The 24,874-nt window shown below is 51.8% G+C and overlaps 1 protein-coding gene and 1 long non-coding RNA gene across 3 annotated transcripts in view; both read left to right on the top strand.

Moving 5' to 3' along the window:
* The first annotated feature begins 5,016 nt into the window (after positions 1–5,016).
* Positions 5,017–24,874, top strand: part of NTNG2 (netrin G2) — a 46,025-nt gene continuing 26,167 nt past the window's right edge. For both annotated transcript variants that reach the window (XM_057371582.1, XM_057371583.1), the window contains exons 1-2: positions 5,017–5,083; positions 7,622–8,720. In XM_057371582.1, coding sequence (XP_057227565.1) covers positions 8,508–8,720 — 213 coding nt within the window. In that variant the 5' untranslated portion in view covers positions 5,017–5,083; positions 7,622–8,507. The remainder of the gene's footprint in view (positions 5,084–7,621; positions 8,721–24,874) is intronic.
* On the top strand, positions 16,172–17,680 carry LOC130576715 (uncharacterized). Its single transcript, XR_008965694.1, has 3 exons — positions 16,172–16,314; positions 16,793–17,078; positions 17,212–17,680. It is a non-coding gene; the product is annotated as an uncharacterized LOC130576715 (long non-coding RNA).

Below are 24,874 nucleotides of genomic sequence, written 5' to 3'. Positions count from 1 at the left end.
GGGGTCTGCTGGTCCTGTGYTGCTGAACACATCACCTGCTTGGCACAGAATGGCTGTGTTTATCCCAGCGCTGAGGAAAGAGGGAAAAAAAGAACAAGCCAACCTTCCACAGCGAGCTGATTATGCATTTTCCCGCATCAAACTGTCAGCATTTATTCAATTACTTCACTCATTACRAGTGTGTTCTTCAACCACGAGGCTGAAACCCCTCCCTGGCTGCTGTCAGCTCCATTAGAAGTGACAYGCACCTTCCTCAGGTGACAAAGCCTTTGTGGAAGGAGTCTCCTCCCAGGATTGGGAACACAGCCCTGCCCTGGGAAGGGAGCTCTCCTCCCTCTGCTGCCCTCCCCRAGCACGGGAATCCATCCAGGGATTGAGAGGAGTCCTCCATGGGGTAGCAGGAGTTGTTTTTAAAGCCAGACGCTCTCTGAGGCAGGAATTAGAGGAATTCACAGGGCTCAGCCAAGGATACAGAGGAGATCCCCCGAGCCAAAACTGTATATTCTCCAAACACTTCCACTTTAATAGTAAGTTAAAAGGAAAGTTCCCCTTCTGAGGGGTTGTTAATTATAGATCCCTCCTTTAAACAGCCCTCCTGTTTTTATCCATGCTTACACCCCCACAGCTGGTAAAGATGAGGAAAGCTCTACCTTCCCCAAAAAATCAAATACATCCGAAATGCTTCCTGAGCTGATTCACTTGGCTGGGCTCCGATTTGATATATGAAACAAAAGACGAGGCAGCAGAAAGCAACATATTTTCCCTGTGTCAAGGTGAAGCACTTCCCATCACCCAGCCCATCTCTGCCGGGGTTAATGCGCATCAATAATATTTAAATGATCAAAGTTTCTCAGCAGAGACAGCGATGGGTTGTCTTTTTTTTTTTTTTTTCTGACTTGTCATGCTTGTTTTCCTTAAAGAGGCAATGACCTGCTGTAGTCAAGGCTCGCAGTTTGGCACGCAGGAGCGTTTTGAGAAGCGTTATCTCCCGAACAGAACAGCAGCCTCATGTTTCCCTGCACAACAACCTTTCTTAGCCTAAAATGCTTTGCATCCCATTTCCTTGATCTGGCTAAGTGCTTGCATGCTGAAAATCCCACCCTCCCTCCAGCTGTCCTTCTGGCAGCAAAGAGACAGCATCTTCTCTCTGGAGAGTACAGTCACTGCTCCTTTGGTTATCTAATCAGGGAGGGCAAAATTCACTCAGGGCCCCGTGAAAGCGGCTGAGCTGCAGAAAATGCATCCCGAGGTCTTGTGCGGGAGGGTGGGAGGAGGCAGCCGGGGAAGCCTCCCCTCCCAGAGCAGATGCTCTCTGCCATTTCCCCAGTAGCTCTCACAAAGGAAGGAAAATGTGGAATACTCCAGGGATTGAAGCATTCGGTTTTTCCATCCCTGCTCCCGGGGTCTGTGTGCGCCTCGGAGCAGGGCAGGGGAGCGGTTGTGGGGCTGACACAGAGGCCAGAGCAGGAAAATAAATGTCCCCCACCCACCCTCACGGCCTGCGGGTGCCTGAGCTGGCTGTTGCTCAGTTTCTCAGGCTTTGTGTGGGTTTTCCAGCGTTTCTCCTAACTACAAAATATGATGCCTCTCTGCCTTCTAAAACTCCGTGATTTTGTGTTTGCACGAGGAGCTGGGAAGCACAAACCTCCCCATCCTGATCATGCTGGGAGCTTTCTTCACATTCAGCTTGCTAAGAACAAAAGGGCAGTACCAGGGTGGTGAGAGGAGACAAATCCCCCGCGCAAGTGTGAGGTTCAAGCAGCCTTCACCTCTTCATCTGTAACATCCCAACCAAAATCACCCTTCAGTCATTTCCTTCCTTTTCCTGGTGAATTTATCCCCAGAGGTCCTGGCTGGGGAAAGCCACCAGTGGAACAAGGTTTGGGTAGAGCTGTTCTTGGCAGATTTTACCCCTCACCAAGGGGTCTCTTGCCTGCTCCTGGGCTCAGAGCAGTTCCAAGCCGTGTGTTCCCTCCTAATAAAATGCTTACTCACTCGCAGGAGGTGCTTTGGCATCCTCGGCCACACATTGCCAGAAAAGGAGCAGAAAAAGAATGCGTTGCTGTTATGGGTGATACAGCAATGTGCACCCTCAAAGGAAGGATCCTTTCTGAGCCTGGTTTTTATTCTGGCAGAGATCTTGGATCACTCTCCATAGGCTCGACTCACTGAAATGTTAGTGAGTGCTTCGCCACGGCGAGCAGGGACCGCGAGGTGTCACGTTTACCTTCTGTTGTTTCGGCACATCCTCTGTCATCCCAAGTCAGGAACACAGGAAAACACTTCCCTCTTTTTCCACACATGGCCAAAGCACCATTTGCCGTTTAGATTTTTAGGGAGCCAAATATAGCCCTGGTATAAACAGGTGCGAGCCCGCATATGTCAATAGAATTACACCTGATTTTAATGGGCTTACATTTGGCCCTTGAGCCCCGGGGATCCCTTGGGGAGCAGAGGCTGTATTAAATATTAAGGGCCTTATTCTCCACCCCTGCCTACGCTGCAGTAATTAAATCTCCACGCAGACCCATTGATTTTCAGCCGCGTTCTCCTCGTGCGAGGAGGTAGCGCTCGGTGCGAGGGAGGGAGCTGAGCTGTCCCCTCGAGGGAAAACACATCCATTTTTCCTCCCCACAGAAATTTCACCCAGAAGAAAACAGTACCCAGCATTAAATATTTGCAAAAATGCGCTTGGGTAAAAGAATGCAAATGGTCTAAAATGAAAAAATGACTGCAACTTTTCCCCAAGGCAGAGAAGCCGCTGCTTCGCCACTTCCTTCAGCCTCCTGGGTCTGTGAGTGCCACGGACAATCCCTCTCCTTCCCAGGACCACACCTGCCAGGAGCTCGGTGATTTTTCCATCCTCCAAGCCYGCTCCTGGATCTCCTGAATCGCTGTGTAACCTTGGACAAGCCCCACAGCTGCTGCCGGCTTCTCCAGGGGGTTTCACTCATTAGTTAATTCTTTGCTTTGCCTGGAGCTAGCGCCTTTTACCTGTGTCTATACAAGTATTATTGCCAGCTTCTGATCTTTTGAGCTTGCAGGGCTGTGAAAAACGACTTTGGTTTTTCCTTAAATGCCACGGAGTTTAGAAGTGTGACGACTCACACTGTGCTGTTATTCTTTCCAATTGAAACCTAATGATGCGTGCATATCACTTAACTCTGATGTCAATAATCAGCACACCACTTGGTCTTTGCCGTGGCTATTAGAGGGAATGAAAATGAAATACCAACTCCTTTTTATCCTGTTACTGTACCATAATAACTAATAAAGAAGTAATAAGTGAGACGTGGGGAATTTCCAGGGGAGTCATTACCACGGAGCAGACCTAAAGGCACAAAGTGAGATCCAGGAATATTAGCCAGCCCTGGWTTCCCAGCCAGTGCTTCTCACTGAAGTTATACTGCTGCTGTAAMATAAGTGTTTACAGAAGAAGTTACCATGTGGAAAGTATCAGACCATGTCCTGGAGTGGAAAYTGAGCCAGAATCAAAGATATCCTTGCAGGTGAAGACCACCCTGTGCATCAGCRTCACATTCAGGCTGGGCCACAGTCAAGACACAATGCCAGCGTTTCATAAATCTCACTTATGCTCCAGAACATGGGAAACGTTTCCCAGAAGAGCCCTAAATCACCTCTGTCTKGTTGCAGGATGAATCGTGTGTTTTCCAGGGACTCTTCGATGGGAGAAACCACACAGGGACCTCAGAGCAATGGGCCAAAGGAAATCACATAACAAAGTGAGTGAGGTGAGGTTCAAACTGATGASTTCAAACACTACTGAGTGCATGAGGTTCAAACCACGTGTAAGATGGACAACGCATTTTCTGGCTTAAAAATGATGGAATTCCTGGTTAGGAAGGAGCAGTCCTATTTTGGTGGTCGGTTTTGATGTACCTATATTGGTACATGGCAGGCAGTGGTGATTCTTTGGTTTTCCTCCCCATAAACGAACTGTCGTTCACCCACCGACTGTCATTTATCCACGTGTCAAAAACCTRTCACTGCTCAGGAATCCTGTCTGCAGCAGCTGCCTGGTGCAAGGAAATCTTGAACCTTGACCTGCCACAGTTTTATCCACCTTGGTCACAGCTGGAGCCTCCTCTGCCCCTCAACAGAGCTGATCTAAGCAACCCCCACTTCTCCAGCCCCGTGCTGGAAGGGGCTGTCACATCTTACAGCCCAGCACGTTATTCCCCCACCTTTCCRAAGCAAAACCTGGTTTGGTTAAATCTCACAGCACATTCCCACCAGTATCAAGCATTTCCCAGCCATCTGATTTCCCCATCTCCGAGTTCCTGCTTTGTTTATCCTATTAATTCCAACCACCCCCTCTTCCCCCAACACACACGCACGCAGCCTCATTTACAGCATCTTCGCCAGCAGAAGCCTCCCCAAAATATTCAGGGCACACCAAGCGAGGACTTACACGTGTGGGGAAACCCTCGTGACTGGAGATTTTTTTTTTTTTTTCCTCTCGAGCAAACATGATCTCATGATTTTAATTTTTTTTTTCTAAGCTCTTAAAGGAAAAAAATAAAAGAGAAGCCCCTAGGAACGGCATTCCCGGCTGCCGTTATCCAGCCGGGGGCAGCGGGACGGCGCGGATGCTGCACCGGGAGCCGCGGAGCCGCCGGGGYTGAAGGCTCCCGCTCGCAGCCTCCTCTTCCTCGGGTGGTTTTCCCTCCCTCCTCCTCCTCCCCCCCTGCATTTCCTCCTGCACCTTTAAGAAGCCCATTGCCGCCGGTGGGATGGTGTGTGCTAAAGCTGCACAGAGGAAGTTACGCAGCCGGGATCAGGCACGGAGATAAAAGCTCCGATTGTGATTGAAAGTGAGAGCAAAAGGGATTTCAGCCTCGGCATTAACTTGCGAGGGGAGCCGGGATTGCACAAAGCTCCCCCGGCCATCTGCCCTTGGGGGCCGGCGGCGCAGCGCCTGCCCGCCGCGCTGGGCAGGGCTGGGCAGGGCAGGGCAGGGCAGGGCTGGGCTGGGCTGGGCTGGAGGGTGTGTTTTGGAGGTTCCCCCGGCCCCGAAGTTGGCTGCTCCGCCGGGAGCCCCGCGCCGCAGAGCTCGCTCCCGGTAAGGACCCGCAGCGCCGAGCGCCGGGGATGGGGGGAAAGCGGGGGCGGAGGGGAGGGCGGGCAGCGCCGGCATCTGCCCCAGCCCCGAGCGTCCCCCCGCTCCTCCCGAGTTGTTGCCAGGCGTTCCTGGGGTGTCCCGCTCTCTGTCCCCCTCCCCGGAACGTCCCCATCTCCCCGCCGCGGGATGGGGTTTATTTTCCCACTTCGGAGTTTGGGAAGCCGGGGGGCTCCYCCAGCCCCGTGCGCCGGCTCCCCCTGCCCCGCCGATTCCCTCTCCAGCCCGCGCAGCCCCCMCAAAGTCCTTTTAGTGTAAAACAAACCGGGGAGGATGGGGCGGAGGGGGAGCGGCATCGGGTTTTGCCGGGAACCGCGAATCCACCAGGGAGAGCGGCGGGATGCGAGCGGCATTTACAGGTTTTTCAGCCGGAGCCGCGCAGCGTTATCGCGGAATTCGGGCTCCCGGGTCCCCGCGGGTGTCCCCAAATTCCCTGTTCAGACGCGGGGAAGGGATGGTCAGCGTGGSAAAGAGGAGAACAACTCCCGCTCCATGAGCGCGGGGGGAGAGCGGGGAGTTCAAGGGGGAGAGCAACACTTCTGAGAGAAAATTAAAAACTCCTTCATTGAGTTTACTTTCTGCTCTTAATCCGAGAGCAGCTCAGTTGTTGCTCAGCGTTGTCCCTTTATTTCAATAGGGTGTTAATCCAATAATAAGGAAAAGAAAAAAAAACCCGGAGCCAGCTAAGTCAAGACACAATCTAATTTTGTGTTTTTAATACTCCGGCTATCAGTCCCCAGCGAGTGCTGAGTACTCTTCAAAGAGAACAAAGAGCATTGATTCTATTTGTTCCCATGAACTGCAGTTTCTTAATAATATCAGGTGAAGATTTATTTTCTAAGAATCAAACCAAATGGAGCAGGGTGAAACCTTTAATTCGGGGAGCCTCTCTGCCCCGTTTGCAGGATGTTGGCTCGTTCCAGAGCAACACTCCAACTATTCCTGCACAGGGACTGGACTGCCTAAGTAAGAGTTGCGCTGCAGACTTCGCCCCAAACCCGCTTGCCTGGCTGATGGACTGACAGTAAATGCATTTTTTCCCAGCARTTTTTCATTTCCCTGGGAATCTGTGACATTTAGCCGGCATAACAAGACACTAATAGATATTATAGATYCTTTCTACCTGGGTTTTTCCCTGACAGCCATTCAAGTGCAAGATATAATTGTTGAGGCTATGAAAATAGATCCATAAAGTTAACAGTGCTGGAGTCCTCATTAAAACTACCCTGCTTGTTTTCTACACAATACGGGAGCCTCTCACTCTGCGCTGTTATCAGGCACTTGGCAGTGACCAGTTTGATGTAATAATTAGGAGCTGACTTGTTATAACTGAAAAGACAGCTCTGATGTAAGTAGGACTTATAAACACTGTGTCACACTGCCTTATTATTTTTACTACATTTACTCATAATATAAAAATAGCAGCCGGTCTATTCTTTTTAWGGGAGTTTATTCAGGTCCAACGCAGCTATAACAGGCTCTTCGTTGAGAGCTGGCAATGAAGCATGAGAGACAGCTTCTCTTTTCTGAACTCATTCATCTCAATCAGCAGTCTTTCAAGCAAAAAGGGGGRAAAGGGAGATGGTAGCACAGCGGTGTGAAGCCCCCGAACATGGATCAATGCATCTGTTAACCCGGAGTTTCTGAGCTTTAGTAACTGAGCTTCATGAGAGAGCAAATGCTGAGCATGCTGTTAAAGCAGACATGCCTGAATTGTGGAAGAGAAGTTGGGGAAACAAATAGAAAGGGAATTATCCAAAGGTAAATTTCTGTTCTGAGTATGTGCCTCCTACCTTGAGCTGAGCTCTCCCTCCTGAATCTAATGCTGAGAGAGGGTTTGACTTTTTCCCCCCTCCCCGCTTCAGTTCTTTGTCATTTTGTTTTGTAATTACTTACAATTTTTATAGCTCTACTGGAAAGACAACAAAATTGCAGAAATGTTGCTCTAACCTGAAATGAATACTGGGAAGGTCATTGCTCTTTGTATTAGGTGAACCTAAATGTTATTAGGACTTTAAATTGTTTTTTATGAAATGTTATTGTTCAGATAAATCATATGTGGGGATGCTGGACAATGTATCTGTCTCCCCAGCTGTCTTATTTATTTGCTTATCTTTTTAGGACTATCAATTTGTCTGTCTGTCCCTACTCTGTGTCTGCATATTCCCCATCTTCTAATGACCCATAGCTGCTTCTTGATATTATTTGAAGACCCATTAGAGCTCCTGTTGTCCAGCTGCTGCTGCAAAGCAGATACCTTAAATTGGGCAGCACTCCTTCYCTTCTCCCAGACAGCAGAAAAGCCATAAGCATCTTACTATGGATTGCTTTTTATTAAAGTTGTAGATCTCCCTGTTACAGAAACCTGTCCGGTGGATTGCAAAGCCCATCTGAGGGCTCTGCCTCCTGAGGGACCCCAAGTTTTCCCTCTCCCACTRTCCCCCCTTGCTGCCACCTAATTTGTCTTCCAATTTCTTGCAGGTCCCTCCTGCCGATGGGCTCWGCCCTCGCCCTGACCATGACAGAGAGAGGAGACCTCAGGTAGCCCCATGGCTCGCAGCTGAAGGCTTTGGGAACTTGGGGCTCTGTTGCCAGAAGGCAGAGAGGGGCAGGAATCCTCGCCAGCACCACAGGACACAGAGGAGAAGCCAAGGGCAGCCCTGCTCCAGTCACCCCAGTGACCCCAGTGACCGCCCCGAATCCCACTGGGACCCTGCGGATCTGAGCTGTTCACACTGACACAACCATCCCTCGGGGAAAAGGAATTTCATCTCCAAGCAGTCTCTCCTGTCAGAGTTGTACTGATGACCAGATGCTCTRTTTATTTTATGTGCTACTGTTCAAACACCCCAATAATTAAGGCAGACACGGTTTAAGGCACTTTCCACAGCGACGCATTCGGAGCAGACCAGAAGGTTGAGGAAAACCTGATCCAGCACCATCTCACGGMCTCTCCAATCTACTCCTATCAAATTTCATCAGCAACTCAGAACCTGATCTTTCTATTGATTGACTGGAGTCACCTCTAGATATTTTCATGCTGATTTGGAAGACCTTTCGTACAATAAAAGGGGGAAAAATGAGGTTAAGGAAGACTTTTGACCACTGATCAGCAACTCTGGCCAAAACTTTCCCAATCAAGTGAATTGCAAAGTTGGCTTCTGTGCYGAGAGGAACTTTCCACATCCCGATCCAGCGTGCGGAGCGGGATCATCGCTGTTACCGCCTGGATCTCCTTCGACTGGAGCACTTTTAGATGAGGAGTTTCCATGCTGATCCCGAGAGCCACCCCTAGCCCAGTCGCTGCCTTCCTCGGGACTCTCGGCACTGCCCTCRCCCAGGGACCCCGCGCCTGGCCGCAGCTGCCATGCTCTACCTGGCTGCTCTCCTCGTGCACTGCGTCCCCCTGGCCATGGGACAGTATGACATTTGCAAGTCCTGGGTGACCACGGACGATGGCCCCTCCTGGGAGTTTTACGCCTGCCAGCCCAAGGCCATGAGGATGAAGGATTACGTGACCGTGCGGGTGGATCCGGCGGGAATCACCTGCGGGGACCCTCCGGAGAGGTTCTGCACCCATGTAAGTGTTTGCATCCTTGTTTGCTGGCTTAGGACAGACTCTGCTGGTGGCTGGGGAAAGTGTCCAGCCCAGGTGCTGCTGGAGGGATGTTCTGGGTCAGGGTGGCYATGGTGGATGCTGCCTGGAGCTCTCAGGGTGGGGTGAAGGCGCCCACGCCGAGGGGAGGGYGAGGAGGAGCCRGGGTGGGCTGAGCGAGTCCCGGGTAAAGTCTGGATTTTGGAAAAGCTCTRCCCCTGCAAACACACAACSTGAGCTGCTCCTCTGCCTGCTAAAGAGTGTGGGGTGTGCTCGCCAGCCCCATCCCAAAGGGCTGCCCCAGCACTGGGATTTTATGGGATGTGGGTTCATTGTCTGATGGGTGATGGGGCAGCATGGCCCCCGCACACACTCAGCTCTGGCAGTTGGTGTGACAGCCACAAATTTTACTAAAGTCCCCGAAAATGTGGTTCTCCCTCTCTCCCAGCCTCCACATGAAAGGACTCTGTGGACAGACATTTGCCCTTGTAGTTAAAATCTTTAACTTATTTTCTCTTAAATATTAATCATTGCATTTCATTCCGTGCACCACAAAGCTCAGCAGGAACATTTGATTTATAATTCACAAGGCTTTACATTGTTAAAGAGTTCAGGGGTCAAAGCAAAGAGCAAAGCATTAATGCCCCCTCCCAAAGGTCCCCCAGGAGTGGTCCAAGCACACATTTAAGGGACAGGGACCAAGCCAGCCCATGCTGGCAGGGTTTCCACTGGGTTGAGCCCTGGACAAGGAGTGTCTTCTAAAAGAGTCTATTATTCATTTATTATAATGAGCAGGAGAGCTCTCCCTCTAAATGAGAGTCCCATTTTCTATTCTTTTACCCAGCCYTGTACCCCATGCCTCCCTTTGCCACCGAGGAAATACCCTGGGCCCAGCCAGCTCAGGGCACCTCTTGAAAATCCAAGAGAAAAATGCTCCTTTGACACCAAGGGATGCCAAACATTTGTGACAGCAGAACATGCTGCCAGGAGTTAYCCAGTTCCCTCCAGCCTGAGGGCTCTCATTAGTACCAGGGAAGACATTTCCACTAATTCCAGATAAGTAGCAGCTTTTCCTTTTAAGAGATCGTTTAAAAAGAAAGATTAAGTCCAGGGTTGCAAATAAAACTGTTAACTATTGATGGGTCAGTCTGTATTCCCATTTATCTGACCGGCTGCAGAAGGATTAAAGGGAGAACACCAGATTGCTTCCCACCACACTCACTGCAGCTCCTTGCAATCCCTCTCTGCTTAGGGATGCTCCAGACTTCAGCTCCACTGACCTCCGAGGARGCAAAAGACACAAACTGCAATCAGCACTCTGCATCTCTTGATTCAGTCAATACCGAGCTGAAATCTTTCTATTCTGGGCACCAGCAGTGTTTCCTTGTAGCGTACGCCTGCCATGTGCTGTAACACTTGCAAACACCGTGTACAGCCGTGAATGAGAGCTACACAAATGCAAAACATGGATTTGCCTCGCTGTCCCTGCCTCACCCCAGCCTGGCCTCCCAAAACAGAAAGCAGCACTCACAGCAATGGCCCTGAKYAATTCYCTGGTGAAGGATCAARCTAAGAACAGGAATTACRTATTGCAAGGTGTTTTTTAGATTTTTTGGGATAGGTTTATGAAATTCTGCTGKGTTCATGGCCTTTTCTCCCCCACCTCACACCAGTGCTGTCCTCTCCAGAGTTATAAAATGAAGCAGAGGAAGARCAGCCCTGCTGAGGTGAGCCAGGAGCTCACAACAGAGTATGGGGTGGCTGCAGGAGAGATCCAGGCTCCAGTCCAGCCTTAGGGCCGGACTGGTGCGGGCTGGGATCCCATCGAGGTACATTTTCACTGCCTCTATCACCGAGAATGACACATGGTCACTCACTGCTGAGCATCCCCTTCTGGTCAGTGGAAAGTGGACTCAGCAAGAAGCGGCCCTTGCAGGGCCGGGGCTGGGCGGTCACTCCACACCTATTGACGGGCAGGGGGAGGGAGCGGGGCCGCAGAGGATGGCAGCARAGCTCTGCTCCCCCTGCACTCAGCAAGTGCTGGACAAAAATCGATGTCTCTGCCCACGGATCGTTACAAGCTCYGAGCCCTGGTCCTGGCTGYGAGCRGGGAGGGTGAAAGGCTCCTCRCTGCCAGCCTGCTCCGGTGCCTTTYGGTGTCCTGTTATCCTTTCTCTTCAGGTTTTAATTATTTCCCTCTAACAGGTGGGTTCTCATAGGAGCCTGGCTTTCCAGCAGAGAAGTTCTTACGGTGACTGTATTGCTTTCTTAGGTGTCTTTCAAAGCAGCGGGGGACTGTCCGTGCAGTTAAACCCGCGTTATTCAGAATTAAGCGCAGCCCAGCGGGGCACCTGCCCTGCTCAGACGGCTGCAATCAAATCTGGAGACACACAAACAGCTCTCCGTGCTGCAGGCAGGCAGAGAGGAAGGAGCTGTGCCACATCCCCGTGCAGGGCAGCGCTTGGGCAGGCACAGGAGCAGTTCTGGTGACAGTCAGGACTTTGGCACACAGCGAGCACAGCCCCGGGATCACACACAGCTCTGCAACAGCTCCAGCAGGGCTCACAACACTCCTGCACAAKGAGGCTTCAGGAGATGGCAGGAATTATTTGGAGGACAGTCCTTAGTGTTTTATAGCAATTCTGGTCACATCTGGCTGCTTCTTTCTGATTGGGAAGCGTTTTGCTGCTTATTAAAGTCAAGGGTTTTGCTTTTTCCACAGTTTYTGAACCTGTTCCTATTCATGTCAATGCCTTCCTGGCAGGGTCACCTGAAAAATGAATTGTGCTTTGCCTCCTGGCAGGGCAGGGGGAGTGGTAGGAGCAGGAAGACAGATGGATAAGTAAATAAAAGCCTGGATGATTGTGAAAGTGTGACTGAGGACTAACAGGGAACAGATCTATTAACCAGGGATGTGGAGGGAGGGGGAGATGACAAAGATCACACACAGGGCATGGCACGGAGAAGCTGAACGTGGGTTTCAGAGGAGAGGRGTTTGCAGGGCAGGCACAGCTGGGAAATGGCCAAGCTGCACATCCACACGGGGCAGAGGATGTGCCCCCTTCCTTCACCCTCCCACCCTCGTGGGCAGGAGGAGGAGGAGGAGKGTGGCACAGCTGCTCCCAGGTGTCGAGATGCTCCGAGATGCTGAAGCATTTCTTTGATACCAAGCAGGGACCTTTGGGAATTTCACTTCCCAGCATCAGCATTTTGCACACAGCATAAAAATTCCTCAGGTTTTGTGGGGAATTCGCACACGGAATGTGCAGTGGGGAGCGAGCAAACACCAGAGCCCAGTCCCAGCTCCAAAGAGCTTTGCAGCTCAAGGGGTTTCAAAATCATCCCAGCACAAACAAGGAGAGGTGTGCAGAGCAGTCACCATGGAATGGTTTTGCTGCTCCTTGACACCCCAGTGAGAGCACAGGGAGCCCACTTTGCTGCAGGAATGGGAACCTTTCCCCCCGCAAAGGTGTCAAGACATTATTTCTTGCTCTGACACCACTCTTTGATGCAGGGCCGAGCTCTCAGCCCTTATTGATGGGTCAGGGGTATTTTTATTTGGCGTCAGCATTGTTTCATCAGCTAATAGAGCTTGTTGACTTTGGCACGGGTACATGAAAGGAAAAGGCTTTATTTATTCATTACACATGCGGCCAAATTGGATGTTTAGTTTAATTCTTAGCTAAACTTTTCTGAATGACATGTGGTTATAAGGCTTGTACTGAAGGACTATTTCTCCTGTGGACTGGGTGCTAAAATTGGAAAAAGCAGACAGACCTTTGGGCTAAGAAACACTTTTCCCTGTATTCTTAGCCCATCTCATACAACTCTACCCAGCCATACCTTTTTAGGTGCAAACAAAGGATTGTGGGTTTAGGGATGATTAAAAACCAAAAGTTTTTAAAGTAAGAAGGGAAMAGCCAAAGGTTTTAAAGTAAGAAGGGCAAAAAGTTGTTTCAGCAATGCTCTTCCAAAAGCTTTTTTTAAAGATGCTGCACGATTTGGTGGTTAAAGGATGGATTCACCCCTTCTGGTACCCTGAGCAGAGATCCACGGCCCTTTCCCAGCCCGCCAGAGTTCTGCCTGGTTTCAAATAGAACCAGGGGGCAAAGCACGAGGTATTCTCAGCCTTTTGACTGCCCTAAGGTTCAAGGAGATCCTTTGGGCTAAGCAGAGCCTGTATTCAAGTCCAATGGAAAATCCTTTCCAAGAAAAGCGGATATTCTCCCTCCTCARATAAATCAGCACTACCCACTGCTGTTGCAAACCCACCCTTGGCCATAGCAGAGSGAGCTGGAGCTCCCYTTTGCCCTTCCYTGTGGAACCCAAATGGCCCTGGGGRCGATCACTTYGCCTTTATGCCAAAATTCAGCAGCACAAGAAATTCTCTCTCTGCTGTCAAATCACCTGTGACACCCCGGGCATAGGGACAGAAAGATGTGACTTTATTTTCACAGCTGCCAAGTGCTACAGCCCCTCCTCCCCTTGGAACCTCCAGGATGTCAAATTAACACCTGGAAAATGCTCCCTTTCCCTTTGAGGACAGCCTGGAAAAGACAACTTGCCGAGGAAGTTGAGAGTGGYTTTTGAGAGTGGCAGAAAGAGCTGGAGCCTTTTGGTTCTGTTGCCAGGCTCAGTCACTGCTCAGCATCAGGGTTGCTGCAGAGGACACTGTTTGAAGTCAGGATCAGTGGCTCCTTGCCCTTGGGGCCAGACCTTTGGGTTGTGCATTATTAGCTGCTCAGCAAATTACACACTGCTCTTCTGCCATTGAGACTACTCCGGAGTGCRGCAGCATCTCGGTGTTTTAAAAGGAAAGGATTCACAGAAAAATGAARGGAAACAATTCAGCTTTAAATTAGAGAGTGCTGAGCAAACGGGATTTTCCCCTCAAYAGCCTGTAACAATTTCCTTAAATGCCCAGTTCGGGATTCATCTTGTTGTAAAGTGGGATGCTACTCCCCTAACAAGGATCATTTCCACTTGCTGATGGGAAGGACACAGTGATAAAAATGAAGCTGTCAAGTAGATTTAATTGGTACAGCGAGCAGAAAGTTTATCCCCACTTTGAAGGAGGTGAGGAAGAGTAAACTACTTTTAAGAAAGGCTTTGCTCTTCAAAGGGAGCAGTTTCCAGATGGGAAAAGCAGAAGAGAACGGACTGAAGACTTGCTGGGGAGTGTGGCCAGAGCTGAGAGAGCAACTCTTACACTCACACAGCAGCTCCAGCTACCACAGTTTACCACAGGCAACTTTTGAAGCTGAAGTTGTTCAGGGAAATCCTTCCTATTTACTTCTTTTAAAATCTGTATTGTATTCTATAGCATAGAGATGATTTTCCACTAAACTTCAAAAGGAATTCTCCTTCCAGAAAATCCTGCCTGAGTGGTGAGAGCTCTCTTACCACGCTCTGGTTTCCATGAGTCAAAGTCCAGTTTCAGTCCAGAAAGTTTCATATCCCAAACCACCTTTTCACCATCAGTTGAGACGTGGAGCTTTGGCTGACCCACTTACTCAGGCAGTTCAACACAGAACGCAGGTTTGTGTGCTGGAAAACACCAAAGAGGCTTTTTCCTCCCCAAACCACACAGCACTGCTGGGTGACCATTCTGGAGATGTCTTTGGAGAGTTGCTAACACCTGCAAAGCCCTGACAAACAGCAATTTGGAGTGCCAGCCTTCACCCCAGGTAGATGAGCCATCCTCTGCAGCCCCAGAATGTCCCAGGAGGTTTCCACATGTCCCCCTGTCCCAGGCAGGGCCACCAGCACACCCAGAGGGGACATTGACCCCGCTCCTGCCCTGCTCCACTGCCCTGCCCCAGCCCCAGCGCTTGGCACCGCTGCCTCGGCACATCTGCTCGGTGCTACACACGCCAGGCTCGGGGAAACCTCTGCCTCTTGGCTCYGGGCTGCATTTCTGCGTTTGTCAGCGTCCCTGGGCAGGCTCCAGCCGCGGGAGGGGCAGCACGGGGTTCTGGCCCGGCAGCTCAGCTCAGTCCCCGGGCTGGGTGTCACCCGCTGGCCACCACCTCTCCGGCTGGCTGCCATCCACGGAGGAGCCTCTGGGGCAGCAGCTCTCCCTCCCTCTCCTCTCCGTGGAGCTCCACACCCGGTGCCACCCTTGGAGCTCCTGCAAGCTCCGGCACCAGCAATGGGTCAGTGCTGTCCCGGCGCGGAGCTCCACGTGGGTGCGGCCACCACCCTGTCCACTCCTGCCTGGACACCTCCACGTCCCAAAGGGACACCCAGCACAGATTTTACTGGTTTCCAATGCCAGCCAAAGGGTTTCTGACTYCCCATCTGCTGGCTGAGTCAGCTGCTTCAGCTCTGTGGTGCTGCCAGCCAGGAGCTTTGGGGAGCCCTGTCAAAGGGGATGATCACTGTCCTGCCCTCGGGGACAGCCACGACACATTTTGGGCTGACACAACTCAGTTCAAACCTCCCACAGGCACCTGCTGGATTGTTCCCCTGAAAGAGAAYACAAAGCAGGCAAGGCAGCAGCAARGGCAGAGACACAAGGAGCTTTGCTCAGGGGCTGGGTGGGTGCAGGGGTGTCCATCACCCCCCTGTGCCCCCTCCCCAGAGGCTCTGGGGAAATCGAGGAGCACAGAAGAGCCTCCTCTCCCTCCCCTTCCCCACCCCCGGGCTCTGCGTCCTGCCCTCCCCCATTCAAACTATCAGGGCCTCTCTTAGAGAATAAATTATTAATAGCGGCGTAGCGAGCCTCTCTGCAAAGGCTGCATCTATTGAGCTTACAAGGCGCACAAGCTTTTAGAGAGCAGGACACTTTTCCTACTTCCTAAGCATTTTCTGAGTCCTGAATCAATAATGCACTCGCAGCCCTGCACACAGGTCGCTGCTGCTGCTGTGCTCCTGCTGCTCGGGGCTGCGGACACCAATGCATCTCTGTAGCAAGAAYGCAAGGGTTTAAAAATCTGGCAGGGAAGGGATGGGGTGGAATCCGAGCGGTTTAATTTGTAAACAAGCTTCAGGGAAGTGCCCTGGGAAGAGCAGAGCTTGCGACTCGCCGGTACGGAAAGCCCGAGTYTGGAGACAGCTCAAAAGCAGTCAATGGGATTAAACACCCGCGGCTTTGAACACGGGCCCACGGCTGCCAGACCGGGGTGTCGGGTTTATCTGAGCCCATCTTTGCCCATCTATCTCTGCCCAAAAGGGAGCTCCAGGGGTGCAGGTGGGGCTGGAGGTGAGCGCAGGGCGGTGGGAGGGATGGGGTTAGAGCGGCTCACGGCGGGATTAGCGGGTCACAAAGAMAGAGCTGCTCAAAAACGATTCCACGGGAGGCCGGGCTGCTGCGGGTGGGGTGTGTGTATCCCCAGCGCAGATGAGATTATCTGCTTAGGAGTGGAATTTTCCGGGCGGCGTTAACCCTTGTTCCGCCCCCAAATCAGCCGCACACGCCTCTCCCGGGACAGGGGAGCCAGCAGCGGGGACAGAGCCGTTCCAGGCCATCCCGGGGCTYTGGGGACCGGAGTGCTGCCCCGAGGTCACTCTGCACACACCGTGCCTGGAGCCCTTCTCGGAGAGGTCACCCATGGACGGGGCTGGTTTCGGGCGTGAGGTTAAAATTCCTCGTGTAACCAGATTTTCTGTTTGTGGCTTAGCCAGAGTGGGCGTCGGGGGATTTGTGGCGGGGCAGGAGCGGTGTGACCGCGCTGCGAGGGTGGACAGGTGACAGGGTCAGCCCTGGAGTGTGACAGCCGCATCTCTCTCGAATCCTCCTGCCTGGGGTCGGCCTTTTGCCGGSGTTGTGTCATTTACAGTGCAAAGATGGGCTCAGACCCTTTGACAGGGAGTTTCAGAGAGTGTGGGGTGAAAGCAGAGATTCTCCTGGTGCTCACATCAAGGCTGGGTGAGCCTTGCTCTGCCCTCCTGCAGGTGCCTGGGGGAGTTCAGTCCTCAGAAAAGTGGAGCCCTCAACAACCCGTTGTTTTGGTTTGAGATAATGTTTTTAGAGAAAAAAAATGTTATAGAGTAAATGTGGGTTTTTTTGAAGTGAAAAATTTGATTTTTTTTTTTTTTTAATTAATATGAAATAGATGTTTGGGTAAAAGTGAAGAGAAAAAAAAGTAGTTCCAGCCCTGCTCCTGAAATCCTTCCCTGCCTCAGTTTCCCCACCTGGAGATAGGACACAGCGGCCGGTGGGGAGAAGGGCACGGTGCTGAGCCGGGATGAAACACCAACGAGATGCTTCTGGAATGGAGAGAATGGAGAGCAGGCTGGAGGGGGAAGGGGAAGAGCAGCCACGAGGAGGGCTCGGATCTCTTCTCCGGCGGAGAGACGGGCCCAAGGGAGCCCGGAGCCCTGAAGGAGCGGCGCTGCTCGGTGTGTGAGGATGTGCTGGGGCCAAAGGGAACAGCTCACAGCACAAATGTCGCGCCGAGCGCGTCCCGSTGTCTCGGCCGGAGCCGGAGGGACCCGTTCTGCTGACTCACGCTCTCCCCAACCCCGCACGCAGGCAAAGCCCGTCCTAACGCCCCGGCAAAGGGTGACCTTGTGCTCGGACAGCCTCCGATCCGGCAGGAAGGGGAAGGAAGCGGAGGAGCAATCAATCCCCCAAACCGCGGCCGCGGAGGAGATGGAGGGAGTGACATTCGGCTGAGCCAGAATTAGCAGCAGATCTGTGGAGGGACCCCATTTCCACCCTATTAATAATTCATCCCAGCTCTGCCTTTACCTGCTCATAAACAGCAAACAGCTTGTTAGCGAGGACGCTTTTCTCCCCTTTTGCTGTCTGTGCCTTAATAAGAACCCCTTGCAGATGGCTGGGGGAGGGAGGTGGCAGGGGAAGGACACACGAGCSAGCAAAGCACCCCACCAACCCACCCTGAGCTTCCCATCCTGTGCCACCCCATCCCAAACTGAGCTGCCCTTTCCCTGCAGGGATGAAGCTGTGAAATAACCCCTCACCAGTGTCTGGGTGCTTTGCCAGAGCCTTGCTGCCCCCATGGGCCACTTAAAAAGCTCCCTCTGGAGGGGCAGCGGGGAGGGAGAGCGATGCCTGGAGGATGTGCTGATGAAGGGTTTGCTGGAGCGTTCCCCAGTGGCTCYCGGGCTGCAGCCGCACAGGCAGCCCATGGGAAAACTGTCTTCYACCACAGGAGACAGCTTCTGTCTTATTTAAAATATAGAGAGCCTGACCAAAGGGGTGTTTTAAAAAGAGAGAGAGAGAGAAAAAAAGAAGAAAACATAGCATCTTGAAGGAAGTTGTTAGGGTTTTGTTTCTAAAAGGTATAGTTTTGCATTTGGAGCATCTCCAGAGTATCCACAGTTGATGCTGACCCCATTAGGGACCCCTCCCTGCACGCTGACAGCCATCCCAAAGCTGTTCTGAGATGTTTTCCAGGTTCAAGCCACAGCTGTGGGGTGAGGAAAGCCCAGGGCCTGCTTGGGGAACAGGGAATCAGTGCAAGAAGAGCAAACCCAGCCAGACAGATCCCAGTGCCCCTCAGAGGAGGGCACAGACCCTCACCTGGSCTCACAGGGAAGGGTCCATGTGGGTTTTTTTGCCGTGAGGGTTACCTCATATTTCTCCTGCYCCCTCTCCATGCTCCCAGCCCTCTCTGCAGTGAGCTGTGCCACTTGCCAGCTGTTGGAAATAATCGCTGTAAATTAATTACGGTTGTTTCACCCCTCTGATCCCTCCCAGCCCATGAATGGAGTGAAAATTAATTGTCAGAGAGTATTTCCAGCTCTCTTGGAGTCCCACCCTGGCCACTGGCAGGTTACGGTTTATGCCCCGAAGCGTGAGATTTAATTACTCACAAATGCTATTTTTGATCATAAAATCAGCTTGTCTTGTCATAAACCCAGACAGAGCAGTTSAACCCTCAGATCAGGAGCAGAGAGAGTGAGAACAGCCTGAGATGACTTTAGGGCGAGCCCGTGTTTTCTCCTGGGTAAATGCAATTCTGCTTGGGAAGCAGCATCACATCCCAGAGTGATGACGGGAAGAAAAATCAAGGAAATTTCCTAAAACATGCATTGCTGGGGGTGGCCCTTGTCAGAGATTTGTGTTGCTGAAAACAGGCTGAACTCTGTGTCAGCAGGGAGGTGAAGGGTGGTTGGCACCAGAGCTGGGTCAGGCACATTCCCTGCTCCCAGGGTGACTTCCCAGTGCTGACAGACACCACAGCAAACCCACAGCACGGCCAGGATGGGAACAGAGATCCCTGTGAAGCCCTGGCACAGTCAGGAAAGCCAGGGCAGGGGGTGGAAGGGAARTGAAGCCCTGAATCCCAGCGTGAGGTGGGGGAGCTCAGCCGAGAGCGAAGCAGGAAAGCAAATGTGCCAGGAAGGGCATTGCAGCTCCCTCCTGCAGCCTGTGGGGAGAAAATAAACCCTGGGGGGAAATGTGCTCCAGAACATCCACAGGACAGGCAGGGATGGAGTGGGCTGGCCCTGCTCCCCTCTGCAGATTGGGGACCCCCCTGTCCCATGTCCCAGCCCTCTCTGTGACACAGGGAAGGACACCTGCGCTGTGGTGGGGACACTGTCAGGGCAGGAGGGATCAGCTGCACACAGAGATTCTGCTGATCCCCCTTTTTTTGCAGGATTTGGAGGAAATTTGATACCGACTTCAGGACTTGGTTAGAGCACGAGGCAACACAGGGACTTTGTAGGCTCATCTGCTGACCTTTGAGCAGAAACGCAAAGGCAGCGTCCTCGGGTGTCCCAGGGGAAGCAGAAGGGCCTTGGGATCATCCTGAGAGAAGCAGAAAGGCCTTGGGATCATCCTGAGAGAAGCAGAAAGGCCTTGGGATCATCCTGAGAGAAGCAGAAGGGCCTTGGATGTCCCAGAGGAAGCAGAAGGGCCTTTAGGATGCTCCTGAGAGCTCCTTAAGCATCACAGTTAGGTGGAGTGGGGGCTCCAGGGGAATTGTCCCCTCCTGGTGGAGGATCAGACTGAGGTTTTCTCAGTCACAAGCACTCCCAGGAAGGAGGGAAGGGGGTTTCTGTGCTGTCACCTGCTTTTCCTCGTGTCAAAGGAGCCAGATGTGGTTCTTCAGGCTATGGGGGGGGCTGTCACACACCCCCCAGGCCCAACCAGCACWTGGCAGGAAAGGCTGGAGACACCCAGGGTTTGAGAGCCAGTTCTYAGAGAAAAAAAACCCACTCCAGAAGAAAGTTCTCAAGAGAAACTCACTCAGCACTGATCTTTTGCTGAAGAGACACATTTAACTTGTTCCCCTTTAATAAAAATCTTCATATAAAACACCAAGGATTTTCACCTCCCATTCCCAATTAAAAAAAAAACACGAAGTTTTGTTTTCCAGAACTCATCCAAGTTGATGAGACCTTGTCATTACTCTTATTAGGAGGCTGTAATTAAAAACAAGTGCTCCCATGGTGCTTTAGGTTTTAGCAGAGGCCTTGGCTTAAACACAWTTCCATCAAACAGAAGAGACCCCCAAAAGCAAAGGAAGTCCAGGRGCATTCCCAAGACACCATTAAACAAACCACACCAGGTATGAGAGCTGTGACTGAGCATCCTTGGCTCAGCAGAACCAGCTCTCACATCATCTACTCATTTTTCCTTGCTCAAATCTTGGTTGTGTTTTTTCCCCCTTTAATATTATTATTATTATTTTTCTTATTTTTCTCCACTGTGGTTGCAATTGCTTTCCAGCTTCCCTTTGGCATGGAGATCTGAAAGCTGCAGTCTTATTTCTGTGCAGCTTTCACCATTCACAACAGATGTCTGGTTTGTTTAAAATATTCAACAGCCTAATGATTAATCAAGCAATTTCACCTACAAAAATACATCATTTTATGCTATGAGGCTTAAAAATGGTATTATCTGCTAGGGCAAAAAAAAAAATTTAAAAGCAACTTTTGCGCTCATTAAGAGCCCTAAAAATTAGCTGGGCTTTATAAAACTGGGACTTTTTGTTGTGGCTGCTTTCTCCCATTGCCCCCCTTCTCAGCAAGGTGGGGAGCAGCTCTTCTGCAGCATCCTGRATTCCTGTCATCCTGCTTTGTCAGACCAATATCTTGTTTCTTAAGAAATCCTCCTCAAGGAGCAAATCTTCCGTGTCACCTTCAGAAAGTCCCTTTTGCAGCATTTCTGCCCAGAACTGACTCCAGGAACCACGAGAAGGCAAAACCCAAGGGCTGGGTCAGCACTCAGCAGGGCTGGGACACATTTCCAGCTCAAGGATTGGGTTCCAGGGAACCTCGTGAGTGCAGAATTTGGATCTGGATCTGGAAACCGCTGCATCAACCCAGGCTGGGGGATGAAGGACTGAGAGCAGCCCTGCCAAGGAGAATTTACAGTCCTAGCACCTGAAGGGGGTCTGCAGGAAAGTTGGGGAGGGCTCTTTATCATCAATTGTAGCGTTAGGATAAGGGATGATGGTTTAAACTAAAAGAGAACAGGTTCAGATGATGTAAGGATGAAAAGTTTTACAATGAGGTGGTAAAATCCTGGCACTGTAAAAGCTCAGAGAGGTGATGGGTGTGGAAACATTCAAGGTCAGGGTGGGCTTTGAGCAGCCTGACCTGCTGGAAGATGTCCTTGCCCACAGCAGGGGGGTTGGACCAGGTGACTTTTGAAGGTCCCTTCCAACCCRAACCRTTSTGTGGTTCCAACCTCACTGTGATGCCATTTTTTAGGACACCGTGTCCCCAACAAGGCTCTTGCTGTTTGCCCCCTGGAGTTTTGCCCCTTTGGGCTGAGCAAGACTGCAGCACTCTGTGGTGCACCCCCAAAAATGCACAGCCAGGAGAGCTGGAGAGCCTGAAATCTGCAATGTTTGGTTGCTGCGAGGACACTCACGACTGATTTAATAGCGTGAGACTCCAAGTGAACTGGTTTATTTTAAGCTCACTGAGACCAAGTTTGCCTGGCTAATGCATCCTGACTTTTAGATTGAAGACTTAAATATCTCGAGACTTTGGACAGATTCTTTGGAGGACACACGGCTTGGAGGAGGAAAACCAGACTCAAAAATAATACCTGGAATTGTTTCAATAGTGCTATATCTGATCTTACCAGGACCCGGGGAGCAGCCAAAGCGTGGCCATCTGTTTCCGCTCCCCCCTGCCCTCCTGGCTGACTCCAAACCACCCCTCCAGCAGAAAAGGCATCGAGCATCCCGCAGAGGAAGGACAATTCAATAAACCTAACCCCAAAAAGGAACACTTCATTTGAGCRGAGGAAGCCGTAGTGATGTGACTCACTCGGTGGCTTTTGAGGCTCTCCCCACCTGCCAGCGCTGGCACCTGGGGTTATTTTGGAGTTTGCTCTGTTACAGCCATACACCTCTTGAGCTCTGCGCCTTTCCAGAGCATCAGGGTGGTTGAAGAGACCTTTGTGGGTGCTGTCTGCTGAGCTGGGTGTGCTCACAGGCTGGGATAAACRGGAGCCATGGGGGATTGTGCCCCTCTGTTCCCCAGGATGGGCACACGGCAGACGGGCAGAGTTCACACTCTGCTTCTCCCCTCTCCTGCCCCGCCAGGCCCCTGCCAGGGACAGCCCTGTCCCTCCAGACGGGACACTGGGAGGGGGATCATGCTTGATCAAACTCGTTTTTTTCCCTCCCTGCTCCGGGGAAAGCTGTCCCGCCTCCCATCCTGCCRCCCTTCACTAAAGCTCCTGATCGGGGTTTGGTGGCAGAACCCTTCCTGTGCTCAGTCTGGCCAACCAAGAGAAATCACTGAGCATCATCCACAGCCTGGAGGTGGCCACCGTGGCCATGCTGGGGACAGCTCGAGTGGCAAATTCTCAGTGAGGTTCATGTCACACCAGCTCGGGGGCTGTGGCTGCTGCACACGAGGAAAGGAAGGCTCAGCTCTCTGGCCAGGACAGCACTGAGACACAAACTCTGCTCAGACAGAGCCACTGAGCAGCAAAGTGGCTTCACCAGGGATTTTTCTGCTGCCATCCCAAGCCAATTCCCCACCCTCCTTCAGCCAAGTGGCGAAAACGGACCTCGGGATGGTCTTTTCAGGGCTGTCCTATTAAGCCATCTGTATGGCCACACTGACAGGAGCACCATACTGCAGCACAATATGTTGCCTCAGCACAGGAAATACACTCAGAGCCCCCAGCCCTTGAGCTGAGGGGTTTTTTTTTTCTGCCTTTTCCCTCTGCCACCAGAATAAAGCTGCGCTGAGAGGCAGCTCCACCGCCCTTCCAGCAGGAAGCTGTGTCTCATTAGCAGAGGTAAACAATTCCTCTGAACGTGACGAGTCAGGAGAGCATATTAAACCTGTATATAGCTCAGGGTTTTTAATGCCTGCTCCAGAACAGCGTGTGGTGGCAGGAGAGGACCCCACAGCACGGCTCAGAGCCCAGCTGGCATCTCCCCATCCTTGAGGGGGTTGTGGGGACACTTCACCCCTCGACCTCGCCCACCTGAACTCCATGGATTTCCCTCACTCAGTTATCACAAGAAAAAAAAAAAAAAAAAAAAAAAAAAAAAAAAAAAAAAAAAAAAAAAAAAAAAAAAAAAACAAAAAACCCAACTGTCCAGTTATTTGCTTTTCAAACATCAACCTAAACATTCATTTTTGAGTAAACTCCCTGCTCCAGGGTGGGCACCAGCTCCAGTCCCAGCCCTTCCTCCGGGCACACACAGAGGTGACAAAAGCCACACATGAGGTTGTGACAAAAGRAGCAAACCCCAGCAGGGCACTCTGACTTCCCCATCAGGCAGGGGAGTGTCAGAGCAGGAGAACAGTTTGAGTTGTGACCTGGTTTATCTCGGGCTGCCTTCCCTGCTCACAAACACACCGACACACTGTGTGCTGGATTTACAGGGGTCCCTCTCCAGTGCTCACACACAGATCAGCCCCTCACTGGTTTGCTTTCCCCGAGCTGACTGCTCCTGCCTCGTTCACTGAGTGCTCACACACTGCTCCAGACACTGTTATTGTGTCCTCAGGAGTTTTTCAGGGCTCTGTGTCCTCTGCTCCCTGTGCAAACAGTCCCTTCCCTTCGGTGCCCATCTCTGAGCTGTCAGGAGGCACCGCAGGCCTATTTTAGAGACACGGAGAGGAGAAGCTCTAAGTGGCTTCCAAGACTTTTGGTTGCYTGGCTGGAGGTGGCAAAGCCCAGATTTTCCAAAGCATGCTCAGAGCTTTCCATGTTCACCCACTTGGAGAAGGTAGACCCCCTCCTCTGCTGTGCCTGGGTGTGCACAGGGCACCCAAAATCAGCTCACARGCACTTGAACTCCAACAGTTCCCAGGTCAAAGCAAGCCATGGGCACAGGAGCAGCCTCTCCCCACACCTGCAGCACCCACAGATGCAACCAGCCTGCTCAGATCCAGCCTTGAACCCCATTTTTGGAGTTCCCTGCGCCGTGACACAGCCCTGGTGCTGCAGAAAATCCCCAGGGCTGGGCAGGAACACGCTGATCCCTCAGACAGCACCTTCCCACAGCTCCCAACCACACACAGAGCACCCACAAACCAAAGTACAACACCCAGCTCGGTCTTACCTGCAAAGCTGCTGTGCTCAGGAGAGCCAGACCTCGCACCCCAGCAATCTCCTCACCTCCAGCAGCAGCTCTGAGCAGCTCCAGCTGCTTTATCACCTCCTCCTTCTCCTCTGCCAGGTGCCTCTGCCTTCCTGAGGGTCCCACAGCAGCAGAGCCCGCTGTCATAGCAGTCCCTCTCCCTCCCCAATCCTTTGGATTTGGAGCCTGAGARGGAGGCAAAGTGACAGCAAAGAGATGCTTCCTTTGCAAAATGAGGATTTGCAGTGTGTGGCAGAGTTTATTTGTGTTCTGTGCCCACGAGAACACAGCCCCACAGCAGGTCTGACCCACCTGCTCGCTCCTGGGGGCAGGGGCTGTACAGAAACTGATGCTGGGCTGTAACACACACATGGGACAGCAATAAATGCATTGGCACAGCTGCCAACCCCCAAAACTTCAGCATTTGCTGCGTGACCTTGACGGTGTGTCCTGGTGCAGCTCTGCACACATGGATGTGGAGGTGTGTCCCTGYAAAACACTCCAGCTTGGCCACGCACTGTCACCTGTGGGCAAAATGGGGTGGCTGGACCTTTCCTCCCCCTGCCCAGGCCTGGAGGCAGTGGTCACTGTCACCTGGATGGGATRAGCCATCCTCCCCACYGTGTTCCCTGTGCRWAGGGGAGGATCAAGGCACCA

The sequence above is a fragment of the Malurus melanocephalus genome, unplaced genomic scaffold, assembly GCF_030028575.1.
Source record: "Malurus melanocephalus ecotype Western Australia unplaced genomic scaffold, MMel_1.1 scaffold_149, whole genome shotgun sequence".
NCBI lineage: Eukaryota > Metazoa > Chordata > Aves > Passeriformes > Maluridae > Malurus > Malurus melanocephalus.
Note: the sequence above shows the minus strand (reverse complement) of the source record. Positions and strands in the feature narration are given on the sequence as shown.